The following is a 15,336-nucleotide window of genomic DNA, read 5'->3' on the forward strand; positions in this document are numbered from 1 at the left end:
GTGCCGGTTAAAACCACGAGGTGCCGGCACTGCCGGCGCTTTAGAGGCTCTTACAGAAGAGCTTACGGTGCCGCGTGACGGCGCCGAGCACCGTGCCGGCAGGACCGCGCCAGGCTTTGCCGACGTCTCGCTGGTCGCTCCGGCTGACGTGCCGACCGCAGAGCCGGAGATCCCGGATGGTGCTGGCAGTTCTGGCCCAAGTCGCCGCGTCGAGGGGACCCTCCACGGAGCAGCCTGGGAGGAAAGGGGCTACCGTTAGCCCCCTGGGGGCTTGCCCGCCCCCTGCCCACGCCGGTGCCGTACCTGCCAGACTGAGGAACTGGAGTCCCCGGCTTCGTTCTTCCAGGGCGGAGAGCAGCGCCTGCAGCCCTGCCGCGCTGATGCCGGGATTGGCCGAAAAATCCAGGGAAACCAGCGCCGGGCAAGCGGGGAGGCACCTGCGGGTGGGGGGAGATGGCGACGGGGTCCCCCCTCGTCCCCGGCGCGTCCCGGCACCGGAGTCGGCACGGGGTCGCCGTTGGGAGACGGAGGGTGAGGATCGCGGTGCCAGGACCCCAAAATGTCCCCCCGTTTTGTCCCCTCACCTGGCCACCGCCAGGACGTCACCGTCACCCAGGCGGTTCCCGGAGAGCGTGAGGTGGCTCAGAGCGCAGCCCTCCTGCGGGAAGGGAACGCTGACACCGGCACGATGCCGACACCGGCACGACGCCGACAGCGGGGAAGCAGGGTCCCCCCGGCACCCGACGTCCCCTCGGGGACCGCTCTCACCTGTGCCAGGTAGCCGCCGAGGGTCCCGGTGAGGGGCTGGGGGCCCGGCCCGGCGACGGAGCCCAGCTCCAGCCGGCCGAGGCTGCGGCACGGCAGGTCACCGAGGAGCCGCTCCAGCGCCGCCGGCCCCAGGGCGTTGCAGGACAGGACCAAGGTCTGCAGCCGGGCGGTTCCTGGGAGGAAAGGCCGGCGCGGTTAGAACCGCGCGGGTGGCCGGCGGTGCCGGCGCGGTGCCGCGGCCGCTTACCGGCGAGGGCGAAGGCGTCGGTGAAGCCGCAGGCCTGCAGCCGCAGGGTGGTGAGCGCCGGGCAGGACTGCAGCAGCAGGGCCAGGGGCCGGCAGCCGGCGTCGCCCAGGGGGTTTAGGCTCAGGTCCAGCTCCTCCAGGCTCTGCCGGGACGGGCGAGGGGTTTGGGGGACAAAGGAGAGGTTGAGGGGGCGAAGGCCGGGTTTTAGGGGGGCGAAGGCCGGGTGTAAGGGGCAAAGGCCTGGTTTAGGGGACAAAGGACGGGTTTAGGGGGACAAAGGGCGGGTGTAAGGGGGACGAAGGGCGGGTGTAAGGGGCGAAGGATGGGTTTTAGGGGGCAAAGGCTGGGTTTAAGGAGGCAAAGGCCGGGTTTAAGGGGACGAAGGCCAGATTTAGGGGGATGAAGGCTGGGTTTAAGGGGGCAAAGGCCAGGTTTTAGGGGACGAAGGATGGGCTTAGGGGACGAAGGCCGGGTTTTAGGGGACGAAGGCCAGGTTTAGGGGACAAATGGCGGGTTTAGGGGGGCGAAGGACGGGTTTAAGGAAGCGAAGGATGGGTTTAGGAGGTGAAGGATGGGTTTAAGGGGGCAAAGGCCGGGTTTAGGGGGAGATGGGCACGAGGTTTAAGGGACAAGGAAGAGATCTGGGGGACGAAGGCCAAGCTTAGGAGACGGGTGGGGGGATCAGGGGACGAAGGATAAGAGGTTTAAGGGGGAACGAGTTTAAGGGAGGGACGGACTCAAGATTTGGGGGCCAGACAAACAGATGCGAGGTTTGGGGGACGGAGGCGAGGCTTAGAGGGAACAGAGGAGGCGTTTGGGAGTCAAAGAAGAGGTTTAGGGGACGGATGGATGGATCAGAGGTTTAGGGGACGAAGACGCGGTTTAAGGGAACAAAGACGCGGTTTAAGGGGGATGAAGATGTGGTTAAGGGGGAGGAGGTTGTGGTTAAAGGGGGCCACGACGCGGTTTAGGGGACAAAGACGGGATTTAGGGGACAGAGATGGGGTTTAGGGGACAGAGATGGGGTCTAAGGGGGTGAAGATGGGTTTAGGGGGTGAAGACGGGGTTTAGGGGGACGAAGATGGGTTTAAGGGGATGAAGATGAGGTCTAAGGGGACAAAGACGGGGTTTAGGGGATGAAGATGCAGTCTAAGGGGACAAGATGGGGTTTAGGGGACGGAGACACGGTCTAAGGGGACAAAGATGGGGTTTAGGGGGACGAAGATGGGGCTTAAGGGGATGGAGACGCGGTTTAGGGGATGACACCGTGGTTTAGGGGACGGAGACACGGTCTAAGGGGACAAAGACGGGGTTTAGGGGACAGAGACACGGTTTAAGGGGACTGAGATATGGTTTAGGGGGCGATGACGCGGTTTAAGGTGCCGGAGACGCGGTTTGGGGGCCAAGAGGTTTAGGCGGGGGCTGGCTGGGCGCCCCACACCGCAACCCCCGGCTCGGCCGGGCAAAGCCGGCGCCGGGCCCCCCCCGGTGCCTGGGGGACGGAGCCGGGGCTCCCACCCCCGCGGCCCCCCCAGCCTGGCCTTACCTGGAAGGCGCCGGCGGTGCCGGGGTGCCGGGGCAGGAGCTGCCGCAAGCCCTGGGCGCCGAATCGATTCCCGGCCAGGTCGAGGAGGGTGAGGGCGGGGAGGGTGGCCAGCGTGGCCAGCAGGTCGGCGGCCGCGGCGTCGGGCAGGCCGCAGCCGCGCAGGCGGAGTTGGCGCAGCGGCGCCTGCAGCTTGAGGGCCCGCAGGAGCGGAGGGAGGTGGGGGGGGCGCGGGGCCAGGCCCCCCCCGAGCCCCAGCCCCGGGCTCTGCTCCTGCAGCTCCGTCACCTTCAGCAGCAGCGGGTGAGGCTCTGCCGGGAGAGGAGGTGGCCTCGGGTGGCCCTGGGGACTTCCCCCCCCCCCCGCCCCAGCCTGGGGGAGCCCTGAGCTCCCCCCCGGGGACCCCCTCAGTCCTCGGTGATGGCGCCGGGCAGGGACAGGGACCCCCAGCCCTGCCCCCCCGTGGGGACGGTGCCTGAGGGGACGGGGAGGGGACAGGGGTCCTTGCCCACCACTGGGGAGGGGACAAGGGGTCTCCAAGGGGATGGGGAGGGGACAGGGAGGGGACGGGGTCCTTGCCCACCACTGGGGAGGGGCTGGGGGGGTCCCCAAGGGGCCGGGGAGTCCCCAAGGGGATGGGGAGGGGACAGGGAGGGGACAGGGGTCCTTGCCCACCACTGGGGAGGGGACAGGGAGGGGACAGGGGGTCCCCAAGGGAACAGGGAGGGGACCCAGAGGGGACAGGGAGGGGATGGGGGGTCCTTGCCCACCACTGGGGAGGGGACAAGGAGTCCCCAAGGGGATGGGGAGGGGACAGGGAGGGGACAGGGGTCCTTCCCCACCACTGGGGAGGGGCCGGGGGGGTCCCCAAGGGGATGGGGAGGGGCCGGGGGGTCCTTACCCACCGCCAGGCTCTGGCAAGCCCTGCGGTAGCGCTCGGCCAGGGGCGGCAGGTCCCAGCCCTGCACCTCCGCCAGCACCTGCAACCGCCGGAGCCGTCACCGACGGCGCCACTACCGCCTTCACCGGCGGCCGTGCCGGCGGCTCTCCCCGGCGCGGGGCGGGGGGTCCGGGCTCGGCGCTCACCTCCTCGTTGCTCTGCAGGACGTCGCCCACCGGGTCCTGGGGGGCCAGGAGAGCCCCCTCTTTCTTGAGGATGAGCCGCGGCAGCAGCCCGCAGCTTTGGTAATACCGTTCGGCCGCCCGCTCCGCCAGCCAGCCCACGGCGCGGTTCTCGCTACCGCCACGGCACAACCGGGAGGGTCACCGGCGGGCGCGGCCGCCCGGCACGGGGGTCCCGAAGGGGACGGGGGTTTGTCCCAAAGCTGGGGACGAAGCTCTCACCTTTGGGGCACGGGGATGAGGAAGACATTGTCCTGGACCCGGACCCGCACGCGGAGAGCGGGCAGGGCGGCGGGCAGCGGCGCAGGCAGCGGCGCGGGCAGGCAGGGCGGGCTCTGCTCATCCTCATCCTCGGTAGGGAAAGGGGTCCCGGCCGCCTCGGGGGGTCGGCGTTCCCGGCAGCGCTCCGGTGGGATCCTCTCCACCAGGCGGGTGAGCCGGCTTTGCACGCTCCGGCGGCGCCGTGGCTGCTGCCGGGCCGGAGCGGGGCCACCGCCGTCGCTCTCCGGTCCCGTGCCGTCCCCCGAAGAAGTCGCCGGGTCCTGGGGTTCCCGGCGCGGCCGCTTACGGCCCCCCCGGGACCCCCCTAAGTCGTCTTCCAGCCAGTCCTCCTCCTCCAGGTACTGCTCGGCTGGGATGAGGGCCGGCCGCGGTGCCGGTTGCCGGCACGCCGGCGCGGTGCCGCTGCTGAGAAGGGATTTGGCGCTGCCGAGGCCTCGGATGGCAGCTTCGTACTCGGCCGGCGCCGGCTCCAGCCCCGCTCCCTCCTGCGGCACCCGCTGCCGCTTCTTCACCGGCCTCAGCGGTGACATGTCGCCGTCCTCCGGCTCTGCCGCCGGCGGGGAGCGCGGCGGCGGGATTTGCCGCTCGGCGTCGAACAGCGGCGAGTCCTGGGAGAGCCGCGCTGGCGGGGCTGTGGCGGGGGGGGACGGGACACGGCACCCTCAGCCCACCCCGGCCTCCCCAAAAGCGGCGGGGAGAGCGGGGTGCCAGCATCGCCGCGCCGCGTCCCACCTCGTCCCGCCGCCGCCGCCGTCTCCTTGAGCAAGCGCTCGGCCGCCCGGCACCGCTGCCGCGTCTCCTGGTCCAGCTCCTCGCCGTAGGTGCTCGCCCACTCCTCCAGCGTCCCCAGCGGCGTCAGGCCCTGCGACGGACGGGGCGGGGGATACGCAGCGCTGGCCCGGTGTCCCCCCGCTTCGCCCGTCCCCGCTGCCCCCACCGCCCTGGCGCCTCACCCTGGCGTTCCTGGCCGTCACCGACGCTCCCCGCCGCACCAACAGCTCCGCCACTTCGAAATGGCCGCAGCTGAGGGCGTCGTGCAGGGGGGTGATGCCCTCGCAGCCCGGGCCCCCGGGGTCGTCCAGCGCCGCCCCGCGGTCCAGCAGCAGCCGGACGATCTCTGGGGGACAGCGGGAGGTGACGGGGGGCCCTGCCTGCACCCCAAGGGGCTCTGCCCGCTCCGGGGGTCCCTGCCCGCTCCGGGGGGGCCCCTGCCTGCACCCCAAGGGGCTCTGCCTGCTCCGGGGGTCCCTGCCTGCACCCCAAGGGGCTCTGCCTGCTCCGGGGGTCCCTGCCCGCTCCGGGGGGGCCCCTGCCTGCACCCCAAGGGGCTCTGCCCGCTCTGGGGGGGGGTGTCTGTCTGCACCCCAGGGGCTCTGCCTGCACCCTGAGGGGCTCTACCCGCACCCCAGGGGGGGGCTCTGCCTGTGCCAGGGGGGGCTCTGCCTGCGCCCCGGGCAGCTCTGCCTGCACCCCAAGGGGGGGCTCTGCCTGTACCAGGGGGTCTCTGCCTGCACCCCAGGGGTCTCTGTCTGCACCCCAGGGGGGGCTCTGCCCGCACCCTGGGGGGCCCTGCCTGCTCTAGGGGTCTCTGCCTGCACCCCGGGCAGCTCTGCCCGCACCCTGAAGGGCTCTGCCCGCTCCAGGGGGGCTCTGCCCACACCCCGGGGGGCCCTGCCCGCACTCCGGGGGGCCCTGCCCGCCCGCCCCTGGGCCCCCCGCTCACCCAGGTGCCCGTGGTTGCAGGCCTCGTGCAGCGGGGTCCAGCCGCAGTAGTCGCGGGGGTTCAGGGGGTGCCCCTAGAAAAGGGGGGTGGGGGTGGGGGGGACACGCGGTGAGGCCGGGCCGTGCCGCGGGGACCCCCCGCGCCCCCCAGCAGCGCCCGCGGGACCCCCGGCCCCCCTCGCCCACCTGCCCGAGGAAGAGCTGGACGCGGCGCAGGTCGCCCTCGATGCAGGCGCGGTGCAGGGGGGTCTCGCCCCGCTCGTTCCGCCGGTTCCACTGCCGGCACCGGAGGGGGGGGGACGGGACACGGACGGTGGGGACCCCCTGGGAGGCACCCCGGCACCCGGGGGACCCCCCAGCCCGCTTGGGGGGTGTCAGGGGAGACCCCCAACCCCCTTTGGGGGTGGCAGGGGGAGGGGGAGACTCCTAACTCCTGTTTGGGGGTGTCAGGGGAGATCCCACCCCTCTTTGGGGGTGTCGGGGGGGAGGGAGACACCCCCCCCCCATCTTTAGGGGTGTCAAGGGAAGGGGGAGCCCCCCCACCTCTTTTTTGGGGGGTGTCAAGGGAAGGGGGAGCCCCTCCCCCCCTCTTTGGGGGTGTCAGGGGAAAGGGGAGACCCCCACCCCTCTTTGGGGGTGTCAAGGGAAGGGGGACCCCCACCCCTCTTTGGGGGGTCTCAAGGGAAGGGGGACCCCCACCCCTCTTTGGGGGGGTCGGGGGGAGACCCAGCACCTCTCACCTTGCTGATCCGCCGGCGCCCGGGGACGCTCTTGGTGTAGCCGTCGAGTTCATCTTCCTCCCCCTCTGGAAGAGACCCCCCCCCACCGTGAGGAAGACTCCCCCGGGAGGAAGACCCCCACCCCGGGGACCCCGCAGCCCCCCAGAACCCCCTCACCGCTCTCCGACAGCTCCAGCTCGCTCTCATCCTGCGCCTCGCTGCTCTCCGCTCCTTCCTCCTCCTCCTCCTCCTCCTCGCCGCCCCCGAGCCCCCCCAGCCGGGCCATGGTGCCGGCGGCAGCCTCGGCGTCGCCGGCCCGCAGCTGCAGCGCGTGGAGGTGCCGCAGGATCTGTCGCTGGGGAGGAAGAGGAGCAGGAAGGTCGGGCGCCGGACCGCAGCAGCGGGGACGCCCCCCCCCCATCCCCAGTCCCCCCCAGTTACCTGCAACTGGGGGTCTCCGGCCGCCTCCGCTCGCTCCAGCGCGGTGCGGAAGCAGGGCAGGAGCTCGGCGGGGGGCTCGCCCGCCTCCTCCATGGCCAGCGCCACGTTCAGCCACGTCTTCCCCTCCTGGGCAGCGCCGGGAGTCAGCGCCCGACGCCGGGGGGGGGCCCACGCCGAGCCACGGACCCCCCCCCCCCCCCGGGGGGCCAGGGCCACCCCACGGGTCCCCACAGCCACCGTGCCCATGTCACCTCCCACCCCGACCTGGGGACAGCCTCGCTGAGACCCCCCCCCCCTCCACAACCGAGGGACCTGGGGAGCCCCCCCCGGGACCCCAGCACCCCCTGAAGGACCCAGAGAACCCCCAGGGACCCCAGGACCCCCAGGGACCCCAGGACCCCCCTAAGGACCTGAAGGAGCCCCCCCAGGACCCAGGAAGCATCTCAGGTACCCCAAAAAGCCCCCAGGGACCCCAGGAACCCCCTGAAGGATCCAGAGGCTCCCCCAAGGACTCAATGAGCCCCCCAGGGACCCAAGGGACCCCCACGGACCCCAGAAGCCCCCTAAGGACCTGAGGAGCCCCCCAGGGACCCGACGAGCCCCCTCAAGAACCCAGTGAGCATCTCAGGCACCCCAGGACCCCCCAGGGACCCTAGGACCCCCCTAAGGACCTGAAGGAGCCCCCCCAAGGACCCAGGAAGCATCTCAGGTACCCCAAAAGCCCCCCAGGGACCCCCTGAGGGACACACAGGCTCCCCCAAGCACACACTGACCCCCCCCAGGGACCCCAGGACACCCCCTAAGGACCTGAGGAGCCCCCCCAGGGACCCCAGGAACCCCCTGAAGGACCCAGAGACTCTCCCAAGGACCCAAGGAGCCCCCCAGGGACCCCAGGAGCCCCCTGAAGGACCCAGAGGCTCCCCCAAGGACCCAAGGAGCCCCCCCAGGGACCCCAGGCGCCCCCTGAAGGACCCAGAGGCTCCCCCAAGGACCCAAGGAGCCCCCCAGGGACCCCAGGAGCCCCCTCAAGGACCCCGAGGCTCCCCCAAGAACCCAAGGACCCCCCCCAGGGACCCCAGGACCCCCCTGAAGGACCCAGAGGCCCCCCCAAGGACCCAAGGAGCCCCCCCAGGGACCCCAGGAGCCCCCTGAAGGACCCAGAGGCTCCCCCAAGGACCCAAGGAGCCCCCCAGGGACCCCAGGAGCCCCCTGAAGGACCCAGAGGCTCCCCCAAGGACCCAAGGAGCCCCCCAGGGACCCCAGGAGCCCCCTGAAGGACCCAGAGGCTCCCCCAAGGACCCAAGGAGCCCCCCAGGGACCCCAGGAGCCCCCTGAAGGACCCAGAGGCTCCCCCAAGGACCCAAGGAGCCCCCCAGGGACCCCAGGAGCCCCCTGAAGGACCCAGAGGCTCCCCCAAGGACCCAAGGAGCCCCCCAGGGACCCCAGGAGCCCCCTGAAGGACCCAGAGGCTCCCCCAAGGACCCAAGGAGCCCCCCAGGGACCCCAGGAGCCCCCTGAAGGACCCAGAGGCTCCCCCAAGGACCCAAGGAGCCCCCCAGGGACCCCAGGAGCCCCCTGAAGGACCCAGAGGCTCCCCCAAGGACCCAAGGAGCCCCCCAGGGACCCCAGGAGCCCCCCCAGGGACCCAGAGGCTCCCCCAAGGACTCAATGAGCCCCCCCAGGGACCCCAGGAGCCCCCCCAGGGACCCCAGCTCACCTCCAGCGCGTCGCCCCGGTGCAGGGCCAGCTCCTGCCGGTAATGGTGGACGGCTCGCTCGTGATCTTTCAAATCCCCGAAGGTGGTGGCCAGCGAGACGTGGATGACGGCCAGCTCCCCCGCCGGCCTCCCCAGCGCCTGGGCGAAGCTCAGCTGCCCCCGGGGAACCCCCCCGTCAGCGGGGACGACCCCCCGGGACCCCCCAAAAGCCCTCCCGGCCCCGCTCACCTGCCTCTGGTAGTACTGCACGGCCCGGCCGTAGTCCCCGTGCTTGGAGAAGGCGTCCCCGAGCTGCTCGCAGAGGGCCAGCGCCGTCGGGGGGTCACTGGCCGCTGCCTCCTCCAGAGCCTCCTGCAGCCGCGTCACCTTGGTGGCTGCGGGGGCGGCCGTCAGGGCGCGGCGGGGACCCAAAGCCACCCCTGGGGGGGGGGGGCTCGGGGTCCCCTCAAGCGTCACCCGTGCGCGTCCCCAGCCCCGACCCACAGAAGGGGAAGGGGGAAGGGAGCAGAGCTGGGGGGGTTTGGCAGCCCCCTGGGCCATCGTCCCTCCCCTGGGGACACTGTCTCTCCTTTGGGGACACTGTCCTGCCCCTGGGGACACTGTCCCTCCTCTGAGCATGCCACCTCTCCCCTGGGGACGCTGTCTTGCCCCTGGGGATCCCTTCCCTGGGGACACTGTCCTTCCCCTGGGGACACTGTCCTGCCTCTGGAGATACTGTGCCTTCCCTGGGGACGCCATCCCTCCCCTGGGGACACTGTCCTCCCCCTGGGTTCACCATCTCATCCTTGGGGACGTTGTCCTGCCCCTGGGGACACCGTCCTTCCCTTGGGGACACCGTCCTGCCCCTGGGGACACCATCTCTCCCCTGGGAACCCCGTCCTGCCCCTGAGGATCCCTTCCCTGGGGACACCGTCCCGCCCCTGGGGACACCGTCCCTCCCCGGGGACGCGGCGGCCGCCTCACCGTAGCGGAGGTTGGAGCGGACGAGCTCCCGCTGCCAGGGCTGCCGCGAGCCCAGCGCGTAGGCTTGCTTCAGCGAGCGCTTGGCGGCCGCGAAGTCGCCCAAACTCAGCAGCACCTGGGGGGCGACGGGGGGGGGGGGGGGGGCTCAGAGGGGGGCCACCAAACCCCGCGGCGAGGGCGGCTGTGTGTCCCCCCCGCCCCCCACAACCCACCCACCTGGGCCGCGCTGCCGCAGCATTCGCTCTCCAGCCCCTTCTCCTTCATCCTGCGGGCGCAATCGCGCGCCCGGGCCAGGCAGCGCAGGGCTCCCGAGTGCTCGCCCTCCCGCAGACGGATGTTGCCCAGGTTGAAGTAAGCGCGGTAAAGATCTTCGTAAAAGCGGCCCTGCCTGCGAACGGAGCCGCCGTCGCTGCCAGCTTCCCCCTCCCCGCCGCCGCCGCCGCCTCCTGCCCGCGCTGCCCGTCCTTACTCGGCCAGGAAAATGCTTTTTTTGATGTAGTGGTCGCACTTGGCCGCTTCCTTCAAGCTGTCGTAAACCAAACCTAAGTTGAGGTAAAGCCGCGTCCTCATCTCCGTCAGCTCCCGGCTCGGCACGGCTCCTGGGGGAAAAAACCGGCGGATTCGGGAGCGGGCCAAACTCCCCGGGGAGGCCAGCGGGGACGGGACGTCCCTCCGAGGTCACCCGGCGCGGCTTTACCTTCCAGTTTCTCCTCCACGATGGCCAGACTGGTGCGGAACGCCCGTTCGGCTTCGCGCAGCGCCGGCGCCGCCTCCGCCGGCGAGCAGCTGTCGGCGATGAACATGTACGTCCGGCCGATGGTCGCCCAGGCTCGTTGCTGTTCCGTGTCGTCGGCGAGGGAGCGAGCCAGCTCCAGGTGCTGCCGCTGGTGCTGCGGGGTGCGGAGAGGCGTAAAAACCTCCCCGCCCCCCGCTGCGGACCCCCCCCCCCCCCCAAAATAAACCCCGAGACCCCCACTTTCAGCGCCGCCTCGTAGTTCTCCAGCTCGGCCAGGCGCTCGCCGATCTTGCGGTGAGCCACGGCGCAGCCGATGCTGTCGCCGGCTCCCTCCAGCAGCCGCAGCTCCTGCCGGTGCTCCTCCAGGGCCTCCTCGTAGCGGCCTGCCGGGGCGGGCGGGGGGCTCAGGGGCCGGGGGGGGGCTCGGAGGTGGGGCAGGGGGCTCAGGGGTGGGGGGCTCGGGGGAGGGCAGGGGGCTCAGGGGCAGGCGGGGGGCTTGGCTCAGAGGTGGGGGGCTCAGGGGCAGGCTGGGGGGCAGGCGGGGGGCTCAGAGGTGGGGTGGGGGGCTTGGGGGCAGGATGGGGGGCTCGGGGGTGGGGCAGGGGGCTCAGGGCCAGGGAGGGGGGCTCGGGGGCAGGGGCTCAGGGGCAGGGGCAGGGGCGGGCAGGGGGCTCAGAGGTGGGGTGGGGGCTCAGGGGCAGGCGGGGAGCTTGGAGGCAGGGCAGGGAGCTCAGGGGTGGGCAGGGGGCTTGGGGGTGGGGGGCTCAGGGGTGGGGCAGGGGGCTCAGAGGCAGGATGGGGGGCTCGGAGGCAGGGCGGGGGGCTCGGAGGCGGGCGGGGGGCTCGGGGGGGCCGCGGGACGCACCATGGCTGGCCAGGATCTCCCCCAGCTGGTTACAGAGCGCGGCCGCTTCCACCGCCCGCCCGCCGCGCTGGGCCTTCTCCTTCGCCTTCTGCAGCTCTGGGGGGGGGGGGGCAGCGCTGTGAGCCCCACCCCCACCCCGGGGACCCCTCTGACACCCAGCGACCCCCGCACCCACCCCAGGGAACCCCCCTGAGACCCTAGAGACCCCCTCTGCCACCTCAGGGACCCTCACCCACCCCAGGGACCCTCACCCACCCCAGGGAGCCACCCACGACCCCAGGGACCCCCCCGCCCACCTCAGGGACCCTCACCCACCCCAGGGACCCCCTTGCCCACCCCACAGACCCCACCCATCCACCCCAGGGACCCTCACCCACCCCAGGGACCCCCTCTGCCACCTCAGGGACCCCCTGCCCACCCTGGGGACCCTCACCCACCCCAGGGACCCCCTTGCCCCACCCCAGGGACCCCCCTGACCACCCCAGGGAGCCACCCACGACCCCAGGGACCCCCCCACCCACCTCAGGGACCCTCACCCACCCCAGGGACCCCCTGCCCACCTCAGGGACCCTCACCCACCCCAGGGACCCCCCTGCGACCCTAGAGACCCCCACCACCACCCCAGGGACCCCCTCCGCCACCTCAGGGACCCTCACCCACCCCAGGGACCCTCACCCACCCCAGGGACCCCCTTGCCCACCTCAGGGACCCCCCTGCGACCCTAGAGACCCCCACCACCACCCCAGGGACCCTCACCCACCTCAGGGACCCCCCTGCCCACCCTGGGGACCTTCACCCACCCCGAGGACCCCCTGCCCACCTCAGGGACCCTCACCCACCCCAGGGAGCCACCCACGACCCCAGGGACCCCCCCTGCCCCACCCTGGGGACCCTCACCCGCCCCGGGGACCCCCCACCCCGCACCCCTCCGGCGGGGGGGGTTTGGTGAGGAGCTCGGGGCGGGGGGGAGCGGGACGGACACACGGACGGAGGGGCCGCCTGAGGAGGCGCCGGGGGTCCCGGGGGTCCCGGGGGGGTCCCGGGGGGTCCCGGGGGGCTCCCAGGCCCGGGGAGGCCCCGGCGGGGCCCGGACTCACGGCGGATCTCCCGCGCCCGCTCCGCGCTCATCCCCCGCCGCCGCCGCCGCCGCCGCCGCCACGGAACCCGCCGAACCCGCCCAGCCCCTATTGGCCGGCCGCGCCGCCCCCTGAGCCAATCAGCGCGGGGGAGGGAGGGAGAGGGACGCTTCCATTGGGCAACGCGGGGAGAAGGACCCGCCCACGCCCTCGACGGGGCGGGGCTACGGCGCGAGCCCGGCCGCGGGGGAGGACGGGAGGTGTGGCGGGCCCGCGGCCCCAGTGCTCCCAGTGCCGCCCAGTGCACACCAGTAGAGTCCAGCGGCCCCCAGTGCTCCCCAGTACCTCCCAGTGCACACCAGTAGAGTCCAGCGGCCCCCAGTGCTCCCCAGTACCTCCCAGTGCACACCAGTAGAGTCCAGCGGCCCCCAGTGCTCCCCAGTACCTCCCAGTGCACACCAGTAGAGTCCAGCGGCTCCCAGTGCTCCCCAGTACCTCCCAGCGCTCCCAGTACCGCCCAGCGCACACCAGCAGCCTTCAGTGGCTCCCAGTAGCCTCCAGCGGCTCCCAGTGCTCCCCAGTACCTCCCAGCCCACTGGCCCCAGTGCTCCCAGTACCATCCAGCGCACACCAGCAGCCTGCAGTGGCTCCCAGTAGCCTCCAGCGACTCCCAGTGCTCCCCAGTACCCCCCAGCCCAGTGCTCCCAGTACCTTGCAGTGCACTCCAGTAGCCTCCAGTGGCTCCCAGTACTCCCCAGTACCCCCCTGCCCAGTGCTCCCAGTACTTCTCAGTGCACTCCAGCAGCCTCCAGTGACTCCCAGTGCCCCCCAGCACCCCCCACCCCACTGGCCCCAGTGCTCCCAGGACACTCCAGTAGCCTCCAATAGCTCCCAGTACCCCCAGTCTGGCATCCTAGTTCAGCCTCACTGGTGTTCCCAGTATCCCCAGCACACCTCAACGGCACCCAGTGTGCCCTGCCCAGTGCCTCCCAGTACTCCCAGTACCCTCCCACATACAACCCTGCAGCCCAGGGCTGTCCAGTTCCTCCAGTAATCCTCCAGTGCCTCCCAGCTTCTCCAGCCCAGTGCCTCCAGTATCCCCCTTACACCCAGCCCAGTACCTCCCAGTATCTCCAGTAACCCCCAGCCCAGTGCTCCCAGTATCCCCCTTACACCCAGCCCAGTGCCTCCCAGTATCCCCACACCCCCCCAGTACCCCCCTCCGCCCTGCCCAGTGCCCCCAGTTTCCCCAGCAGCAGCCCCCAGTTGCCCCCCCCGCAGAGGAGGGAAGAGCCAATTAATGGGGGGGGAGGGGGCACCCCCAAACCCTCCAATTTTGGTTAAAACAAACTCAAATCTCTCCAATTTTGGTTAAAAAAAAAGCCCAAACCCCTCCAATTTTGGTAAAAAAAGCCCAAAAAACTTCCAATTTTGGTTAAAACGAATGCAAACCCCTCCAATTTTGGCAAAAAACCACCCCAAACCCTCCAATTTTGGCCAAAACCCCCCAAACCCCTCCAATTTTGGCAAAAAAAACCCCGAATCCCTCCAATTTTGGAAAAAAAACCCTCAAAACCCTCCAATTTTGCTTAAAAAAACCAAAAAACAAAAACCCAAACCCTCCAATTTTGGTAAAAAAACCCCTGAAACCCTCCAACTTTGGGAAAAAAACCTCCAAAACCCTCCAAGTTTGGTAAAAAAAATCTAAATCCTCCAAATTTGGTAAAAAAAAAAAAAAAAAACAAAACAAAACCAAAACATGAAACCCTCCAATTTTGGTAAAAAAAAACCCTCAAAACCCTCCAAATTTTGGGGGAAAAAAAGCCCCAAACCCTCCAATTTTGGCAAAAAAAACCCCAAAGCCCTCAAAGTTTGGTAAAAAATAACCTAAATCGTCCAAATTTGGTAAAAAAAAAACCAAACAAACCAAAACAACAAAAACTGAGCCCCTCCAATTTTGGCAAAAAAAACCCACAAAACCCTTAAATTTTGGCAAAAAAACCCCAAGCCCCTCCAATTTTGTTAACCCCCCCCAAAGCCCTCCAATTTTGGCAAAAAAACCCCAAATCCTCCAATTTTGGCAAAGGCCCCCCCAAAACCCTCCAAGTTTGGTAAAAAAAACCCCAAACCCCTCCAATTTTGGAGCAAAAAACCTCGAGCCCCTCCAATTTCGGCAAAAAAACCCCCAAAACCTCCAATTCTGGCAAAAAAACCCTGAACCCCTCCAATTTCGGCAAAAAACACCCAAACCCTCAAATTTTGGCAAAAAAACCCCACGAAACCCTTCAATTTTCGCAAAAAAACCCCAAATCCTCCAATTTTGGCAAAAAGCCTTGAACCCCTCCAATTTTGGCCAAAAAAAACCCAAATCCTCCAATTTTGGCAAAGGCCCCCCCAAAACCCTCCAAGTTTGGTAAAAAAAACCCCAAACCCCTCCAATTTCGGCAAAAAAAACCCCAAAACCTCCAATTCTGGCAAAAAACCCCCACGAAACCCTTCAATTTTGGCAAAAAAACCCCAAACCCCTCCAATTTTGTTAACCCCCCCCTGAAACCCTCCAATTTTGGCAAAAAAGAAACACCAAATCCTCCAATTTTAGCAAAGCCCCCCACCCAAACCCTCCAAGTTTGGTTAAAAAACCCCAAACCCCTCCAAATTTGGCAAAAAAACCCTGAACCCCTCTAATTTTGGGGCAAAAAACCTTGAACCCCTCCAATTTCAGCAAAAAAACCTCAAACCCCTCCAATTTTGGCAAAAGAAAACCACAAAAACCTTCAATTTTGGCAAAAAAACCCCAAATCCCTCCAATTTTTGGCAAAGGCCACCCCCAAACCCTCCAATTTTGGCAAAAAAAAACCCTGAACCCCTCCAATTTTGGCAAAAAAACCCCAAATCCCTCCAATTTTGTTAACCCCCCGAAACCCTCCAATTTTGGCAAAAAAAAAACCCAAATCCTCCAATTTTGGCCAAAAATCCCCCAAACCCTCCAAGTTTGGTAAACCCCCCCCAAACTCCTCCAATTTTGTTAACCCTCCCCCGAAACCCTCCAATTTTGGCAAAAAAAGCCCCCAAATCCTCTGATTTTGGCAAAGCCCCCCCCAAACCCTCTAAATTTGGCAAAAAAACCCTGAACCC

General features: G+C 68.3%; 1 protein-coding gene across 5 annotated transcripts; it reads right to left on the reverse strand.

Annotated features, from left to right (window-relative positions):
• Window positions 1-40: 40 nt before the first annotated feature.
• TONSL (tonsoku like, DNA repair protein) lies at window positions 41-12,296 on the reverse strand. Of its 5 annotated transcripts, XM_087734376.1 has the most exons (25): window positions 12,223-12,296; window positions 11,126-11,221; window positions 10,501-10,643; window positions 10,222-10,414; window positions 9,994-10,123; window positions 9,741-9,912; window positions 9,525-9,639; window positions 8,790-8,935; window positions 8,562-8,714; window positions 6,845-6,970; window positions 6,581-6,758; window positions 6,425-6,489; window positions 5,871-5,960; window positions 5,686-5,758; window positions 4,916-5,079; window positions 4,695-4,824; window positions 3,903-4,593; window positions 3,645-3,795; window positions 3,460-3,538; window positions 2,562-2,869; window positions 1,016-1,157; window positions 769-941; window positions 585-658; window positions 304-437; window positions 41-234 (listed from the first exon to the last, which is right to left on the reverse strand). In XM_087734376.1, the coding sequence occupies exons 1-25, from the start codon at window positions 12,251-12,253 to the stop codon at window positions 41-43; spliced, it is 3,951 nt and encodes a 1,316-aa protein (XP_087590502.1). In that variant the 5' UTR covers window positions 12,254-12,296. The 5 variants fall into 5 exon arrangements, with proteins under 5 accessions (XP_087590502.1, XP_087590428.1, XP_087590336.1 ...); XM_087734302.1 differs by having other exon boundaries at window positions 41-437; XM_087734210.1 differs by having other exon boundaries at window positions 8,562-8,935.
• Window positions 12,297-15,336: the final 3,040 nt, after the last annotated feature.

The sequence above is a fragment of the Nipponia nippon genome, unplaced genomic scaffold, assembly GCF_047370975.1.
Source record: "Nipponia nippon isolate SJK-2023a ecotype South Korea unplaced genomic scaffold, ASM4737097v1 scaffold_1, whole genome shotgun sequence".
Taxonomy (NCBI): domain Eukaryota; kingdom Metazoa; phylum Chordata; class Aves; order Pelecaniformes; family Threskiornithidae; genus Nipponia; species Nipponia nippon.